The 20099-nt window shown below is 40.6% G+C and overlaps 1 protein-coding gene across 1 annotated transcript in view; it reads right to left on the minus strand.

Moving 5' to 3' along the window:
- CDS1 (CDP-diacylglycerol synthase 1) overlaps positions 1 to 20099 on the minus strand; it is a 467729-nt gene that overhangs the window by 68119 nt on the left and 379511 nt on the right. Inside the window, exons 10-11 of the mRNA XM_085636573.1 lie at positions 14800 to 14952; positions 13112 to 13231 (exon numbers count right to left, since the gene is read on the minus strand). Of these exons, the coding sequence (XP_085492699.1) occupies positions 13112 to 13231; positions 14800 to 14952 (273 nt within the window). The remainder of the gene's footprint in view (positions 1 to 13111; positions 13232 to 14799; positions 14953 to 20099) is intronic.

The raw sequence follows: 20099 nt of genomic DNA on the forward strand, positions 1-20099 counted from the left end.
GAGAAAGGTGTAATCATGTGTATAGGGGTTTAGGGTCCTCCATATGTCAAGTAATATGAGGCAGTGTACAGCTGATTTTACCACTTTTGTGAAGACTCTGGTGTGGGACCTGTGGGGATGAGTCGTATCTAATGAGGGATCCCATATCAAGTTAAAGTCCGCAAAGAGTATTTTGTCCCCTGTAGCGAATCCACCAAAGATACAAAGATAGAGAGTACTGAGAGTAGGAACTCCGACTGCCCAGAGTTGGGAGCATACACTGTGACTATGGTACAAGTGTGACCCTTTAGGAGGCCTCGGACCATTAGAAACCTCCCCTTTTTTATTGGCCTTAGTTTCATTCATTTAGAAATGGGCTGAGGAGCGAAACAGCAAGGCTACCCCGTTATGTTTAGTTGTGGCGAAAAATGTATAAGTAAGTGGGTATGATTTACGTCTTATGCGGTGGTCATCATTCCTACTTAAGTGAGTTTCCTGTAGGGCTACTGGAATAGTGATTTCCAAGTTATTTCCACAGCTGCTGTCTCCTACTGGAGAAGTTCAAGCCCCCAATATTCCATGTCAAATAAGTAAATGCCATGAATCTGGATTAGAAGGGCTCATAGAATCTCTAAGTTCCCCCTCTCACCTGTAAAGCTCCCCCACAGGGCCCCCCTCAGCATCCAGTCCGCCCCCCAACCCCCCTCTCCTCTCCCATTTTTCCAACAGTGTATGTCACTCCACCATGCAATGAGCATAAACATATATAAAACTCTATTAACATAAAAGAACAGGAAGTTAAAGATTACCAAATATTTTGTTGAGTCATCAACTTAGGAAACCTCAGGGTGTGGACACAAACCCGCCCTTCTACCCCGCGAGTATAAGTGAATGATTACCTTTCGCTGTTAGCACATGACTTGCTGGATTAGTATGGGATAAACACTGTTGATAAATTGAGTGCTACCCACGCAGACACAACAGATTGAATAAGATGAACGAGACCATACTGATCCTGATGAACTACGTAGATTGACCTGAGAGCCCTGAAGAAGCCCGTATGAGTGAGAAACACGTGTTGGCTGTATTAACTGAGTCATCGAAAGAAAGATATAAAGTAAGAACTCCCAGGGCTTATAAGTCTCTTCCTCCGCTTGTCTGGTTCGGCTCTGCGAGGCTGCATCCTCAAGACCCTGGAGGGCCGCAGCTTCGGTCATCTCAGTGAAATGGCATTGGTTATTGTTATATTTAAAGTCCATGCCAAAAGTCTATCTATATTTAACTTGGCGTGCTTTCAAGACTGCACTGATGAGACAAAATTGCAAACGTCGAGCTAAGGTGGCCTTGGCAATGTCTTGGAAGAGTGAGCAGGTGACCACATGGAATTAGATAGTATCACATTTCCTAGCTCGCTGAAGAACCAATTCTTTAATCTTGAAGGAGCTAAATTTTGTAAGGATATCTCTGGGTTGCCCGCTCTCTCCAGGAAGTGGGGTTGCCACGATCCAACAGGTGGTCATCTCCAGTAGGTTAGAAAAGAGGCCCACCATGAAGGCCTCCAGGTCTGGTCCTGCACTGCCTTCCTCTATACCCCGCACTGATGTTGTCATGGCTGGAGCGGTTCTCTAAACCTTCATATTTAAGGAGAGTGGATTGCAGTTGGGCCCTTAAAGCGGCTGCCCCTTCCTCCACTGGAGCCAGTCGCTATTCAATTTCTTGTTATTTTCAGTCTTAAAAGTTTCAAAGGAAGCAGTAATGCGTTTTAATTTCCTCTCTTAACTCCTTCTTAAAGTCTCGCAATAAAGCTAGGAGATTGTCCCTAGTTAGTGTCAGGTTTACTTCCAAAGGGGGCATCATTCCCTCTGCTCTGGGCTCCGTCTGGGTGAAATAGCTCGAAACTCTGGCCTCCTACAATTTGTTTGGTGGCATAGAAGCTTGGGGTAGGTCAGCGTGTCACTGCTGGGTGTATACCGTGGATTCTGGGGTGAAAATATCTCACATCAAGCTCAAGACTGCTCACAGGGTAGACTGTATTACTGCGAGTTCAAATAGCAGGGTTCAATCGAGGACTGCAGAGTATACCCCTGCAGGTTTTACAATAATCCCCTCAGCTCTTCCGAAGCACTCCTTTCCCAGCAAGCTCTGATCAATTGCCTCTCGTAAGTGCAGAGCCCTACCCACTCCTTAGTGAAGTGTTAAGTAGAGATGCTGTAGCAGCATTATGGAGGACTACCGTTCCGGGGGATAGGGTCGATTGTATGGCTACCAGAAGTGACCAATTTCAACGTGCAGGGCCCAGAGGCAGCAAACATGAGAAAGCTGGACTCAGTTCTTAATCTCCTCCAGGACCCTTCAGACAGCCACTCAGCAGTCTATTGATCCACACATCACAGCTCCAAGTTACCTATTCGCCATTTTATGGCCAGGTTTTCAAATCTAAAGCTCGCAGAATAGAGCTGGAATACAAAAGAAAGTCAAACTTATCTCTCCATAATTATAGGTTCAGGCTCTGGCATATGCATTGCCTAATGTCTCAATTGCCGCTGAAGAGTCCCAGCGTGATGCATCCTCCCGCTGCTTTTACATGCCTTGTTTACCTTAACTCAAGAGTTCCCGACCAAGAACAAGCCCTGGTCAATCCCATTCTGTGCACCGGAGTGTTGCTGCCTCTACTGCAGTCCCAGGAGGTTCTCCGCATCCGGTTCGAGCTCAAATTGCAGCTGCCATTTTTCCTACAAAAGCCTAAAATGCCGTCTGGTTTCTGAAAGTGGGACGCGTGTGAGACTACGACTCATGATCACCAACTTGATTCTACAGCGCGGTGCCTTCTAACTAATTTACTTGGATAGAGACTACTGCTCTTACGATATAGTAAACAGTGTGCACCGATTGGCACTTTCCTTAACATTTTAACTGGATAGTGGTTACTGCTTTTCCGCTTTAGTTCATATACCTAGAGGAGCCCATTCGCAAGGCCCTTTCGATGTTTTTAAATTCTGACTCATCTGGCTTTAAAAGAATACTGAACCAGATTGAAGGGACTTTAACAATTGACTCCACGTCCTGAAGATGGTCTGACGGACAAATCAGCCAGAACAGACCGAAACGTCGACTGACACATCTACTTCCCTAGAATTTGTTGCTTTCTAGGAACTGTTTTCTGTTGTTTCAGATTCATTTCCCTTCTCATTCTCATTTGGAATAGATGTTTACACCTATGATATGCAGGTTGTTTTATATATCCTCTAGCATGGTGTTTTGTTGTATTTGAATGTACCCTTCTTAATTCTGTTCACATTAAAAATTGTGTACCTTTGAAAAAAAAGATATACCGTATCTATGATTTTCATGCTATTGAATATTTATGTTTTGAATAACCTCATTGATGTATTGATTGTTCAATTGGGGCTTAACGCACAAGTTATATTTTTTTTTGTATAAAATTTGACTAAGAGTAGCAAATAACATCCCTTGAAGGCACCTTTACCTATTATTATTTTTCTTATCGGGCTGCTCAGCTCTCCGCACTGTTTCTCTGTCTCTCTGCTCTCCTCAGTGGCTGAGAAATGGCAAAAAGGTTTCTAATATATGCAGCTCGCACTCAGTTCTACATTGTAATCAACTTGATCGGTGGAAGTGTGTAGTAAAGCTCCAATTCGCAGGGTTAGATGCAGAGCCTACGTGGAACGCGTCCACATGGTCGGATTAACATCTTTTGTCCACCAGAGCAGGGCTGCTGCCATATTTGGAGTGATCTGGATTAGGTTATTGAAAGATCCTTGTGTTTGTATCCATTGCTTGTCCAACTCTTCCTGTAAAGGCCGCACCCTTAGAAGGGAAAAAGGTACTAGTGAGATGGCAGAGGACATCATCCCTAGAAGTGATTTGAACAGATGTACTGAAACAAACTTAATTTCAGTAGACTCAGCACTAGTAGTCTGAGTCGTTTTTGCCTTTCATGTGATAAGAAAGTGTTGTCTTGGATTGAATCCAGAGCCACTCTGGGGAAAGTTATCCACACTGAAGGATTTATCGATGATTTTTGATGACTGATAACTGTTTTGACCCAAGCAAATACCTCCAGGTAGAACCTGGAGGAGCATGCATGGGGGAAAGCACAGTGTTCATGCACACATTTCGTGTGGCATGTATACCAAATTGTGTTGGGCCAGATATGATATTTACTGGAAGGCTTATATTGAGCCAATAAGAAGGGAAAGTTTTATACTATGACCCATTTGGGTTGGTAGGACAGTTCACAGGGAAGAGCCCTCTGCAGGGAGCCACCAACATGTTTGTGCCTGAACAGTAAGATGGTTAAGACCCAAGTCTTTGAGCAATGCCATACAATCTGTTGTTGCTTTTGAAGCTTGACGAGCAGTCAGTGCTTTTATCATCCATTAGTCGAGGTATGGGAATACCTGGAAGCCCTTTTGTCTTAGCTAAGCTGCCACTGGGGCTAAACATTTTGCAAATATAAAAAGGGGCTGATTTGAGCCCCAAAGGGAGGACTTTGAATTGATATTGAATGCTGGCCACACTGAATCTCAGAAACTTGTTATGTTTTGAATGATTGGAGATATGAAATTAAGCATCCTGTAGATCTACGGTTGACATACAATCGCTGTGATTTAGAAGATGCAGGATGTCTTGAAGAGTCACCATACGAAACAACGGATTCCTCAGGTATTTGTTTAGCTTCAGCAGATCTAAAATGGTTCACCATTCCCATGTTTTCTTTTTTATTAAGAAGAAAAGGGAGTAGAAACCCATTCCTTTCCGGGAGTGAGGTACTTTCTCTTTTGCTCCTTTGTAGCATGGGGAAAACTTCTTGTTGGAGCAGATGTAGCCGAGAAGGGGGTGCTCTCTTTGGTAGCCTTTGGATAAATTCTAAAGTATTACCATAGGTGATCAGATCTAGCACCCATTTTTTGTGGGGTTATCTGTTGCCAGTGGTGTAGAAAATTTGAAATGTTTGCTCCAATAGGTTGGTGGGCTTGAGAGGGTATAACCGGCATATCTAGATTGTGTCTGCTTTCTACCAGTGTCTCTTCCTTGTTGGGCTTTTCTCCTTTGTGCTTGTTTTGTATATGCTGCCGCTTGTGGTCACCTAAATGGCTGTTTATAGTAATTGCTGTTCAATGGGCTGATACTGATGGTACTTGTACGGCTGATATCCCCCTCTAAGTGAGAATAATCTTCTTACTTGTGCACCTCGAAAATATGTTTCCTCATCTGCAGGATAGCCTAACATCGTGCGGTATCTGTATCTGCCTTGATTACCTATAAGGCGTAATTGACATGTTTCCCAAACAATGCCTCCCCATCATAAGGCATGTCTAGGACTTCGGGCCTGAACAAAGTGGCCATAAACCATGCCTGCTGTCTTTGAACAGCAGCTCCTGCCAACTCTGTGAGCCCTGTTGATGCTACATCTATAGTGCAGTCTATGACATCTGAAGAGGCGCTTTTACCTTCCTGAGGATTTTCCTTACATCTCCTTTTATATCGTCAGGCAAAAGGTCTATGTTGGCGGTGATGTCTGACCACATTTGCCCGTCATATCGACCCAATATGGCTAGCAAATTGGTAGCCCAAACAGTAGTTGCTGCCATACTGGAGAATCTTTTACCAATGTTACCTAGGTGCCTGCCTTCCGTATATGGTAGCATGGAGATGAGCACCAAAGGATTCTTGGACTGGCGCTAAGCCGCTTGCATCACCACAGAATCTGGTCTTGGGTGACTAGCCAGGCATGCAGGTGAGCTTTCCGGAGCCTTGTACTGCTAGTCTATTTTTGCAGAACTACAGAGACTGTTGCAGGGTTCCTAATTATTTTTATTCCTTCTTCTTGGATAAAATCCACTATTGGGACTGCTCTAACTGATTTCACAGTACGTTCTTTAAAATCATATAAACAAACAGTCCGATTGTTTGATAGTTAAGGGCAAATGAAATCTATGCATGGCTCTTTCTATGAGATTATGGAAACCTCCAATGCCATCAGTTGGAGAATTCACAGATTGTGGGGAAGGTGGAGACGATGCCAGAATCAAACGATCATCCCATTCATTGGCAGTAGTTTGGTTATTGGGGATTTCTCCTTCCTCTCTGTCTTTATCGGAGGAGGCTGGTTCGTCCTCGGGAGGCACTGCTATATTGGCAACTGGAATCCTCTTCGGTGTTAGAGATGCAGGTACAGGACATGAAGTCCTCGGGGTGGGGGTCTCAGGTGGAACTTGGAATGCGATAGCACCTTGGTAGGCCCTGGAAATGTTTTGCAGTTTTCCTGCAACATGCCCTGGAGGTCTTAAACCAAAGATAAAGTAACTTAAACCATTCCTTCTTGAAGGGGAGGGAGGCCATAATGCTGAAACTGTTCTATATATTGTACAGGCTTTTCCATATATTGCTGCAGCCTTGAAGACTAATCTATGTAATATTCTTCGTCATCCTCTTCTTGGTACTTGACTTTCAGCTCTTTATGGCTGTGGGCCATTCCAAATGGGACTTTATCGTCTGAATCATGCTCATCAAGTTGGTCACTTGGCAGGAGAAGAGAAATCTTACTTGCAAATGTGTGTTCTGCTCTCAAAAATATGTTGTCCCTCATCGACTGCACTGTTGACGGTGTCGTCGATGACTCCATTGTTATTTTTGTCGACTGCGGGGACAATTTTTCCGCCATTTAATACGATGTCAATTGTTTCGTAGTTTGTAGTCCCACCGTCGATGTTTTTTTCATCAAAGGTGCTTGTTTCGACCATGTCCTCGTTGAAGATGTCTTTACCGACGGGGTCGTCGTCATTATAGCTCTAATTGACAATGTTATCATAGTTGGTATTTTCAACGGAGATGAGGTTGTCGTTGGCCATTTTAGAGGTTATCGTCGACAGTTCTGAGGAGGGTTTTTTTTTTTTTTTTTTTTTAAGTGCAAAGCCAAACTAGAGTAAGGAGTGGTTGGTTCAGATCCCACTGTTTCTGTGGAGATTTATTTATTTTTTCTCTCCGCAAGAATGCTCACCGGATGCCCTTTCTCTTGAAGACTCGAGGTGTCTTTTTTAAGGCTTTCTTTGGTGCCTCTGCTGACCTATGGCCACTTTACTTTTCTCTGACCTCATTTCAGAGTGAAGGGAATCCACACTATTCTCCTCCTCAGTAACCACAGTCTCTTTAGTTTTTAATTTCTGTAGCCATATAAGACGTCTCCCTTCTTTATCCTTCGAGAGACTTTGAGGAAAAAATTTGACAGTTCTTGCAATCTTTTACCTGGTGCAAAGGGTGTAAGCAGTAAGTACATTTCTTGGTGGGTTCTTCTGAATGAAGACTTTATCCCGCAAGTTCCACAAGGTCTGAAGAGTTCTTTCTTTGCGGATTCAGACATTTTGAGTAGTCAGGTGCTAAAAGACGTAGTTTAAAGTTGTCCTTCTTGATGATAAAAAAGGTTTTAAATGAGTAGTACTGGTGATAAATTGAGCAGAGCTCAAGGAGACCCCCTTCACACAACGTGCAATAGAAAATCTGAGGAACGAACCCTCTGAGGGGAGTGTTTTAGAGGGTGTGGTCGCCTGACTGTCTGAAGTTTGGTACCTTTTAAATGAATGGGTTTGATTATGATAACCTGTATGTTATTTATAATTATATTTTTTAATATCTTATGATTTTATCTGTAAAATCAAATAATGAAATTTGATGATGGCTGAAGTTTGGTTCCTTTTAAATGATGTGGATAAGTTATTGAGGTGAATATTTTATAGCCTTTACAGGCTATGTGGAGTATACTATACTGCTTTACCATTGCACCGTGGCACTCCCACTTCAATGACAGGGAATGATTCAAGCATGTGAATCTATGAAAGAGTCAATACTGGAAAACTTAAAAATTACCTTCCCACTTTTGGGATTTAGATGTCTGCCAACACCTTTATTAACCCACCTGAAATTAAATCCGACCTTGTAGCAACATGCAGGTAGTGTCATGTCCTAGAGGTTCCAGTGTCTCCCCTTCAGAGGACACCACAGTGTTTCTCCACTTGCCCATGGCCTGCAATCACTGTAAAGTGGGCTACTTCATGCAAGGAATTCCACATATTAGTATTATTATGAGGGACTTGTAAAGTGCATGGCTGCCCAAGGGCTTCCCAGCGCTGAGCGGTCAGGTGCTAAGTGCAGGCAGTCCATGCCTTCAAGATATTGCATAAACAACCAGGTCTTGATCTCTTTACGGAACTGTAGTTCTCGGTCTATCCGTCTGTTTTATGACAGCCCTGTAAATGAATCCTGCCACTAGGAGTAAGCCAAAAAGTTGGTTCTTCTGGTAGTGATTACCTGCACTTGCCTACATATTATGGAGGGCTTATCCCAATAGGAACCATACACATCAACAGGCGGCCCAAAGATGTTTTCCCGCTGTGTATTCATTTCAATTTCTTCAATTTTATTTTTCTTACGAATTCCCTATGGGATGGTTATCCTCCTTAGCTTTCGATATGAAGCAGTGTAGAAACTCAAAGGGAAACAGTTCTCTACAGAAGATCAATGCAAATCACCTCAGCACTGAACAGGCATCCTGGATTTCATTATACACATGGCAGACAACAGCAGAAGAAGGGGTGGAGCTTTATTATATGAAGAGAAACAGTCTCTTGACCCACATCCATCTGCCATCAATCGCACAGCAGCAATAAACAGAGGGAAAAAAGGGGACAACGCAGAAGTTTGGAATAACTAATATTTAGTAAAATAGTTCTACTCAGAAAAGCGAGAGCAGGTTTGTTGTGAATCGTCTACCGGGTCCATATAACAGAGGGGGAAAAGTACTCAATTGAATTATAGAAAAGGAGAGAGGCAAGCCTATGATTCCGTATTTGTTCTGTTTTATTTAGCTGCATAATCCTGATGCTAATGGAGATCCATGCGGACAGAATACAACTTGAATTTGCAAGAGTACAAAGATAGTGTGATCTCTATATAAAGTTCATAAACCATTAATAGAGGATATCTGCAAAGTGAGTCTAGTATTGGAGCTTAAAACCTTTGATAAATAACACACAGCTAAAATGTAATCATATGGCAAATGTGTTATTTTCAATATCCAAGACAGTAAAACAGTTTACTTGCATGAAAAGAGAATAGTCTCCTCTCAGCTTGACTTGGGGGCAACGGTTGGCAAACAGCCTCGAGAGCACAGTGCCATGACAATTGCAGTAGGCAAAATCACCAAATGAATATACAGTTACTGCGGGTTGTGTTTTTACCCCGGGTGGTTTAACCTTATGTGGATGCAGATTTAGTACATATGAACTTCCAAGATTCCCTAACTGTTTTGACCCAAGCAAATACCTCCAGGTAGAACCTGTAGGAGCATGCATGGGGGGAAAGCACAGTGTTCATGCACACATTTCGTGTGGCATGTATACCAAATTGTGTTGGGCCAGATATGATATTTACTGGAAGGCTTATATTGAGCCAATAAGAAGGGAAAGTTTTATACTATGACCCATTTGGGTTGGTAGGACATTTCACAGGGAAGAGACCTCTGCAGGGAGCCACCAACATGTTTGTGCCTGAACAGTAAGATCGTTAGAATGCCCTGGCACATACACCGGAGGCTTCCAGGCTGGTAAGGGACAGTTTGAGACATTTTGGAATGTGGCCATGTAGCATGGCAGGAAACTTTAAAGACTGTTTCTTTTCATTACTGAAAGCCAGTGAAGGAATTTCAGGGCCGGTGTGATTCGACTTTGGTCACAGGTGAGTGGTATAATTTTGGACTCTCTGGCTTTGAGATGGATGAGTTGGGAGACCAGTCATGGCATCACCAGAGCAAGCCTTAGCGAGACTTTCTGAGAGCAGTGTAGCCGCAGCAATACAGTTTTTTAGCGGACGTAAATGGTGGAAAGCAGCTCTAGAAACCAAATTGATTTGGGAAGTAAATTATGGGTCTAAGAAGACCTGCAAATTTAGATTTTATTCCACTGGGTTTAGAGGGGGAGTGCCCATCTTCTACAAATGTAATATTGGGGAGGGGCTTTACTGACAGGTTCCAAGAGTAGCATTGCGGGTTTTGTCCACATTTAGGAAGACTGAACTGTTAAACATCCAGCGATGAACATGAGAGGAATTGGGACACACTAAGAAGGTTGTCAGGTTTTTATTGACCTTGAGGTGGAACAGCAAGTGTGATACATAGCATGTCCCTTATACATTAAACACAAAACCTCTAAATCAAATATTTGCCATACGAGGAACTCTACTGCTTTTTGTAGTATTTTCATGCAATTATAAGAAAGGTCCAAATGTCAATACTTTAGTGACTCAGGAACTGAGTTTGTGAAAAAATTGTAACCTCTTGTTCAACAGAAGTTGAGAAAGGACCCACAACTTGAACAATGGGTCACAGGACATCTGCAGTGGGTGTGGATACTAGATTTGTTAGTCCCACCAAATGGTGACTTATACATGTATGACTGTATATCTATGTATGTAGCATGAACCTAGGAGTTTGCTGGTTTTTCTGGACTCAGGGAAAGCAGGGTTAAAATATAAAAACATCTTGTAGAGCAGGGGTCTCCAACCTTTTCAGTATTGAAAGATACTTTTGATCAGTAAAAATCATCATGAGCTACTGAAGGCCTAGCAACTCGAGCACTGTTAGCAGACACACAATTATAGAGCACTCTTGATGGCCCACATCTCAAAAGGATGTTGTTACCAGGAGAAATCTGGCATTTCTCCCCACTTACTTATTCTAGTAGTAATTGAATATACTGGTATCTATATTCATAAATGTAGGGTTACCGTGAATGGAAGACAAGAAGGACTTGTGTGCCATCCTGAAAACTCTTGGGTTTGACATGGTTGATATGGAGTCGTTGCATCCAGCCACAAACGTTTCAAGTTGTAATCCATCAGACATGCTTCCCGTCTGTTCAGTTACACATATGTAACAAATATTAGTCAGAGAATTACATCCTGAAGAGATTACATTGGTCTCTTTAACACTTCCGTGCCCAATGGAATACATCCTACCATTTGCCTGGTTTGTCTGGACTGTCAAAGAGACCATTTATCAAATGTATTCTCACATTGGCAGTTTTGTCAATGGAATGCAGGACAACATGAGACACAGCACTGCTTTGTCTTCTTACCATGCAGCACTGCATCACAGAGAATCTTTCTGGCATCCTCAAGATTTAGGTGATCCTTTCATGTATCCAGGTCCACATTGAGGAACCCTGGGTGCCCAGACATGGGGACTTGGAATGATTTACCAGCAGGCCCAAATCAGACAAAAGCTTCATTACTGGTAATTGTGCACTTCACTCATTTTACTGATGCTCTCTGGAAGAGCAGGAGCTCTGGTAAGGGGTTAGGGTCAATTATTGCTAAGTGGGCAATGAGCACAGCCAGCCTATTTTGCAAACGCCATTGGAGCCCAAATGACAGTGCCTTGGACTGGAGTGGTTTGTTTTCCTCCTTTTGTTCCTATGTATTTTCTTTGCTTGAAACTAAAAGGTCTTGTTTGTTCGGAACACGGATCACATTCTGCAGTGTCAGAGGATATCTTATGTATGTCTAGAATCTGATAGGTTAAAATAAGCTCCATGCTTTGGACTTCTTCTGCATGAACAGGTAATGGTAATGTGCCAATTTGTTGTGCTGCTGAATGCTCCTCTTTTGGAATATGCACAAGTGGTTGGAATTTGTCTTTGTAGGCTGAATTGAAAGAGGCTTGTTTGAAAACTTCAGTGTGTGTCCATTTTACAAGATGGATGATAACCACTCATCTGATGTTTTCTTCCAGTTATTTATCAACTGGGAAATCATCTGGAAAACAAAGTCTCCCACAAAAAACCCATAAAAAACGCTATCCTTCTGAAACATTCCCCTATAGCCTTGTCAAACCTACAGCTATACTTGCATGGTGCAGCTGTCGCCATTTGCTGAATACTTCGTACTCTCCTATTGTGAAAGCAAGACTTCAGAGTGTAAAGTACAGCACTCTCCAAAATCCCTCCCCATGTGCGTACTTTCACCTTCCATTCATACGCTGAGCATTGCTACACACGGTCAGAAAATTATTTTTGATTCAACTATTTAACACTAGAACAGGGCACTGGAATTACGCGGCAGGGACAGAACAAATAGTGTGTTAGGGCTAACAAAATTAAGTAGCAAGAAAAGGTACAATATGCCTTACAATGCAGCACAGTTTGCAGCACTTCTCTATTTTGCCAATTTCATAAGGTTAACACTGTCTGGGAAGAGGTTGTGCCACATTAGTATCAGTCTAACACCACAATGCAGAAATCAGCAAAATAAAGGTGACCTGTCACGGTACGGCAACATATGTGGCAGCGTTTTTAGTAACTTTTTATTTGCATTTTTTTTTTATTAAGTTCTGCAAACTATGCAGACGAGGATGCATTCTGTGGCAAATGCAGCAAATCCATATTTTTGCAGCAAAAGCTGTGGCCTCATAATCACATACGTCCAGTGTCCCTGCCCTAGAATAATTAGCAAAATCTTGAACTGCATTTACACAAATATAGATCTAACTAAAATCAGAAAGGCTCTCATAGGTATACCCCTGCAAATATATAAAGTACTCAAATGCCCCTCTGGGCATTGCCAAGCTCTCAACATGAATCGCTAAATAATGTCATATGGTCTTAAAACACAGTACTTTAACACTAACATAAGGTACTGCATCTCTTTAGTGAGATTTAAAGTACTTTTATAAGCAAAGCTACACAGGCTTTCCCATATATATCGGGTGTGTGTAGTCTTCCTGTGCATGGCAAAAATAGCGATAAAATAGTTTTATTTAAATAGGCAGTATATTTTATAATTACATATTCAAAAAGTCACTAGCTCGTTATTCTACAGTAAAGATTTTCTATCATTGCCTATGTATTGAAGGAAAATGTGAATCTTCGCTAAAATAAAATATACAAAGGTTCTCTGCATTTCCGCTGTGCTGTTATTTCGGGTAAACAGTCTAACAAAGATCCTCAATGCTTTTTTGAGAGAAGTCAGGGAAACGTATGAGGCCCGCTGAAGTCGTCTATTATGAATATGGAAAGCAAGCTCTGGTAGATGTAAACAGATGAACATGGACTAACCGTACCTTAATTTTAAAAGCCCGTTTGAATCCGCTGGCAAAGAAACCTCCAAATGGCCCAATCAAAGATGCAAATGTTGAGAGGGCAATACTGTGTACTTGAAATGGATATAGATTCACTGTTTTCTGCAAGACAAAAGAATTTAAAGTAAATAAGTCATATTGTGCAGTATTGTTTCACAAAGTTCTAAGTAAGAAGAAACTGAATATGTATTTTTTAATCTAAAGCCTTCAGAGGAAGGGTACCCTTACTTTTTGTTTATTACCAACTCCTAGGTTGCTTATGTTGCCTTACAGACACAACATGTATCTCTTACTATATCTATTAGATGCCTAGGGGGAATCTGGACAAAGGGTTCAAGGGAATGAGAGGGGTAACAAGGCGAAGGGGCATAATACTGGACTTCTCTAGCCTCTGGAGTTTTGGACACCTGATGCAAGGCACATGCCCAAGAGTAGTTGATGCAGCAAGCCGGTAAAGGAGGAAAGGAAACGGAACAAGCAGGAGTAGAATGTGGGTAAGACCAGATTACTTTGTTGTTTCAACTAGGGGAATTTGAAGGGCTGAAGGAAGGACACGTTCCAGGTGGAAAAGAGGTTGGATCCCAGTGGGAGTACTGAACCTACTAAAGGGTGAATTAAAGCAGAAGCATTACATTGACAACACAAGATCACTAAGGATCCCATTACTAGGGGTGCTGCAATACTAGTGTAATGGAGGATGACTACCTGCAACGGGAGCTATGCCTGGCTGTGCACAGAGGGCTAGGAAATACTTTCATAGAATTTGGATGTAGCAGACCATTAAAAAATAAACTGAAATTCACTGAGTAAAATTATGGGCATAAATTAAAACAGAATTGAAAAGTGAAAGAAATGTAAAAGTTATAGTAAGTACTGCAATCCACAACAGCCATGCAAAACATAACTCACTGCAAAGTGCAATGATTATGACCTCACAATACACCCCACATGATCAAACCAGAGATAACAATTGGTAACCTGTTAAAACTATCTAGAAATACCTCTACTCAATTTTCTTCTTGGATGTCCTGATAGGATTAAAATCAAACGCATATGATATAAGAGGGATACCAATTACCTTATCGTCCTATGCTACCATCGACATGTTTCGCAGACTCAAAGGTCCCCTGTGGGTCAGCGGCTTTGTCAAGACGTGCAGTTTCATGGTTCTAACCTGCAGGACCTTGTTATAAGATGCTACTCTATCCTAAACAGGATAAACGGTGACCTATTTGCGTTGTATACCGTGTGAGCACATCAAAAGCTATTTACAAACCTATTTTTATCTCTAGATTGACATTGTGAAGTGCACACTCCAAAAAAACCTCACTCTCACTTACAGTGGTAGCGCCCACTTCGGACTCAAGAGGATTTGGAGTGTGAGAAGCTCGATGAAGCATGACACATTTGTATGTGGGTGAGAGCCTTGCGATTCCCAGAGATATATTTGGCTGAGGTAAACAAAGAAGAGACTAACGCAAAGGAAGCTGGATCTTTATGTGCGTGACGTACTTTGTCCATTAGGCAACGTGAAATTTGTGCAGTTTCAATTGGTTTAGGCATGCTTTATGTCACTGGTAAAGATCGCTTTGTTGTTACCAGCCTGCCCTAACAACAAGTGATGTATTACAGTTGGTTGCTTGTGTATAGAGCAAGGCATCCATTCTTACCCATCCCAAGATCGTCTGGAGCAGCGGTGGCAAGGAGTACTTCTGCAGTTGAAAGATTTCAGATGGTTCACAGTCTGCTGAAAATCTGTTGGTCTCACTGCTGTAGTCCACGGGGCACACACAGTACTGATACTGTGAAAAAACATAGGCAAACTGGAAAACAAAAGGCACGACGTTCTCAAGACTGCGAGCTAAGATGTCTCCTTACAGATTAACACATTCCTGTTTGCTGTGGTAGAGCACTACTACATTAGATTATGGCTTTTTAGATATGGGTGATAAGTTAAAGCTTACCCGACCGAGAAAGGCAAAACATGTCAGTCTTAGAACTATTTCAGCAAGTAAAATTCCCATAAAACACAATAAAAACATATCAGCACTCTACTAATGATGAAAATCTAGCACAGTATCAGAAACCTGATAACTTATAAAGAGTGAAGAACTGATTAATACGAGTAGCTTTGAATAATAAAGTGCAAATGCGTTACTATTCAATGCCCTTTTGAACTTAGAAAGTCATAAGAAACCTAATTAATCTACATAGTATTATATCAGAGTCCTTTCCGTACAATATACTTCGTAAAGTGCAGACTCAAATCAAAGCAATCTTTCTGCTTAACCATGAATTGAATATAACGTTTTCAGTACTGAATATATAGGAAGTCATTTGTTTTTTACATAGGAAAATTGCCTCTGTCTCTACTCGTGGGCAGCCTTTTTTTAATTAATGACAATATACAAAACTAGAAAAGAAACTAGCCAATAACTTGACAGCCAATGCCAGACCTACTGCCTTTCCCAATGCTTGTTAATGATACTTAATATTATAGCGGTGTTTCAAGAAGGTATAACTGCTCCTGTAATAGGTACGTTATCAAACATCTGAGAAATCCATAACTATGTCAAATTTGGAGAAAAAAAAAAAGATCAATAGGTAGGACATCTGGACACGGACCTTTTCCATTTTATTGATACTTAACAGTAGTTCCCAAACGAAACACGGGCTCTTATTACCAGAGAATCCTGAAAAATTGGTAACCCATAACCTTTCCAGTCCTAACTGGTTATAAGATGTTAAGAGGTTTCTCAGTAGAGAAGAACATATTTTGATTTTCCTTCAAAAGAAACTTCTTAAAGGAGGTATTACATTGTGTTAAATTTAGAGACAGATTACATTGTTTACTCTTGGTTGCCAATTGTAATCGGCACTGGGCATCACGACATTCAGTATCAAACCAGATTGAACTCATTGCCTAAAAAGGATCGTCTTTGAAAGTTTCATACCCAATAATATAACATTTTAGAAAATAATTCTCTACCTCACCGGATTATCACTTGGAATATTTCTTCAGTCTAAGAAAGAGTCTGTAATTGCTGGAAATCTGATGAAACCGCATCATCATCTCCACTTTAGACCGTATATACCTTTTCTTTCAGTAGAATGCATTATCAGTGTGTGCTACATGTGCCCAAAGTATATAATTCTGTCCAGGCAGTTAAAATGTCATTAGTTTAAATCATTCACCTTTCAGAGAAACTAAGAAAGTTGCACAACCATTGATGCATGAATGAAATAGACCAGCAATTCTTAACCAGGTGTTCACAATGCCTACTCAGGGGTCCCATGACTGTTTATAAAGATTAAACAATTTTATATTAGAATGTATATATACATAAAACAGAAAGCTATCTTTCAAAACACTTTGCAATTATAAAGGAATTTGAAGGTTGAAAATTAAGTTGCCATCATAATATTGATTTTTGGGAACAGCGCCAGAACCAGAAACAAAATCTAGTATGGACTGGTGGCCAAAATCGAAGCACTGGTATGTGCCGACAAAAAGAGCATGAATTAGGAGCAAAAAAGGCATAGTGATATGCTAGACTTGAGTTTTTTTTTATTTAAATGAAAACAAATTCTGAAAAGCTGGAATGTTCCTAATGAATCAATTTTTTTTGATTTTGTGTATCATTTTGTTTTGTGAATAAAAAATAATAATAATAGTTTGTGCATCAGTTTGTTGTATTCTGATTTCTGTATTTTTGTGTTTTGTTTTGAGCTTCAACTTGTAGAAATTGCTTAGGTAGGAGTAGTCACAGTCTTCAAGGAGTGATTAATTGGGTGGGTCCACAGAAGTTAAAAAGTGGACTAGACAATTGCCCTCCTAAAGGAAACATACCAGTTCCAAGAGTACGCCACATCTAAAACCAAGCTCACAATAAGACTCAAGGTTTGGGTGGAATTCATCTTAAAAGTACCCTTAAAAATACAGTCTACACAAAGGTTAGTGAATGCGTAACCTCCAAGCAGAGACGATGGGAATAAAAGAATACACATTGAAAAGCTGGTAGTGGCAAACTAACTGCAGAATGTACTGATCGAGGTAAAGCACTTTGTAAGATCGGTGTACTAAACATACATTACACACACACAATTGTTTCTGGAAATATCCATTTACTGTACCACTGTAGTTTATAAATAAACTGTATATCCAATAAATGATCATTTATTGATTTTCTTAATGGTTATCTTTGCTTCTGGAATGCTCTAAATCCTCTTCTAGTTCTTCACATCCCACTTTCATTACTGGTTATTTCAGAGTTAAAATCTCCAATGATGAGAAGAAACAGAGCTTACCTCAAATGCAACTGTATCCCAGAAACAGAATAGCCCCTGCTCGCTAATATGTCAAAATGCAATTCAAACGTATTACTCATTACTATTGCAAGGCTACCTTTTGAGAGACCCTCTAGTCTGGATCTTTTTATGCTGGCCGATCAATAATGTAACATATGTCCATTGAAATGTTTACACAGCTGGCTATCTTGCTGGTAAAAGTTTGCAAGTTGTTTAGTTTGAATTTAGTCTATTTTCATGTATGTATTGGTTAGGCCTGCAACATTCCAGCTTCCTAGCCTCATATTTTACTGAAAAAGTCTCCTGCATGGCCTGACCACATTATGCCTGCTAAAACCGTTGATAATCATGTCCATGAATTCCTTTCTTCTCCCCCCCCTCATTTACAACTATATTTTGATGCTGTTGAGACAAGTTTTTTTAACATGTTTCCCTTTTTCCTAGTCAAACTGTAGTGTGGCGAACTACGTTCGGTATTTTAGACAGGGTGGTTTTTGCCATGGGCCTATGAGCTCGAACTCCATCTTGAGGTGACTTTGCTATAGTTGGATGCTTTACAACAAAAGTATTCTGCAAATTCAGCAAGCAATCAATGCCCATCTTTCTGTGGTGGTTAAAGTTTTCCTTGAGCAATTTCACAGCAACCTTAGAAACGAATTCTGCTTTAGCCATTGATAATCTATGTTCATTTTCCTTGGCAATGTAGGATCTAATAAATTATAAGTAATTACTTGAAATTATATATAAAGGAGAGAGAAGCTGGAATTTCTTATGTTTCTCTTTTGGATTCTACTCTTTTTGTATAATTTCACTTGTTCTTAGTGTTGCACTAATATGCATACTTATATTTACAATCTGACAGGTGAGAGGAATTGTGCAACTTAAAGTTTTGGTCTGAGTGGAAACTGAACATTGATTGGAAGACTGTCTTGGATACCATATTATAATTGAAAGCTACCCATGATTTAAGAATTTAAGTTAATATAGTTGACATATGATCTGACTCATCCACTGTTTTTCCATTGCTTTTAATGAAAAGCATAGTACTCAATGTAAAGTATGAAGTATGGGACAATTTGCATTTTGCAGTAACTTCCACGAAAACAGGCTCAGGATAAATAGGAGGGGTAGAATTCTAAATAGTCTGAAATAATTTCATTACTTTTTAACAGTGCATTAGTTGGTCATTTTGGAGTCTAAATTAGTATCAGCAATAATATTGTAGGGTATTAGAATACCTGGGATATCAGGCAACGATTAATCATCTTGTGTGCCATCTTCATCAATTATTTCATTTATTTAAAAATTCATTTTCAGAATATACCATCACTAAGCAATTGTGTTGGTAAATTTAAGAGACGTATCAAAATTATGAGAGTAAGGTATATAGCTCATTTGTGGGCAGAGCTGTACTTTCCAACTTAGAATATACCTCCATGGATTTTATTGAAATATTTAGAGAAAACTGACAAGTGAACAGACGTGCAATTTACTGCTGTAGCTTTAGACGAGTCCGCTCATGTTTTCTTTTATGCCTTAATTTCTCAGGTAATGCTAGTTTGTCCTTCAAATCATTTTGTGCACTCATCATGGTATTCATGGTATTGTGGATTGGAGTTTCCTTATTGTGATATTTATTTAGGTTGCAACTAACAATATGTTAATCTTCCCAGAAACTTTAAGCCAAACTCTTTTCCCAGTATGGAATCTATACAAAGTTTGTAGAGTTTGCGGATTTGTGTGCAGATTATTTGTCTTATTTCAACAATACAAATTCAACTTGGCAAACATTGAATGGACTTGACAAAAAACAAATAAATCCCTTGCTATGCCACTTGCAAGTGTCATTTCTACGTAGAAGGAATTCTGGACAGTAAACAATAACTAAAACTAAGAATCAATACTAAGAAAAGAGTATATAACTTTAAAATGCTCTACTCACCTTTCCCATCAGTACATTAAAACCAAATGCTGCATGCAGACACTGCCATCTGTCTCACATTGCCAATCTTCTCTAATGTAACTAAAAGTTTCTCAGTTTGCTTTGGACTCACAAAGATCATGTAGACTCTTGGGACACTCTTGTAAGTCCTCATCCACCTCCTTTTTCCCGTCGCATTCCCTTGAATTCACCTGCCTGTGGTGTCTGCTTCAAAATGTAACCGAGTACAGAGTCTAAGCCAACATTTGAATAACTCATCTGCAGCAGGTGAGCACAGTCAACTTCCCAGTAACTAATGGTTCCCTGGTGGCTCCCAGAGGTACATGAAAACAGAAACCACGTTAACACAGAGGCAAACTCATTCTGCAAGAAACTACAAATGGATCAGTGTAGGTAAAAAAGGGCCTAAGAGACTTCTTGGTGACCGGTACAGCTGAAACAACTGGAGCAGTCATGGCATCCCATGGATACGGGAGCACACCCCTCTCTTCTCTGTTCTGCTCTAGACATGCTCCATGATGGATGCATTAGCATTCATGGCATGTGGGGGGTAAGTGGGTAGGGCTGGACACTGTAGAGGGCACGAGCACAGCAGTATGTCTCACAGAAGCTGGGATAGGGAGCACCCATTAACGAAACAGTCACTATATGCAGCATTTATTGATTTTCAAACTGCTTTCGGCTGGGTTCCTTGTGGTCCTTTATGGTTTAAATTGGCTG

Source organism: Triturus cristatus, chromosome 2_1 (assembly GCF_964204655.1).
Source record: "Triturus cristatus chromosome 2_1, aTriCri1.1, whole genome shotgun sequence".
NCBI lineage: Eukaryota > Metazoa > Chordata > Amphibia > Caudata > Salamandridae > Triturus > Triturus cristatus.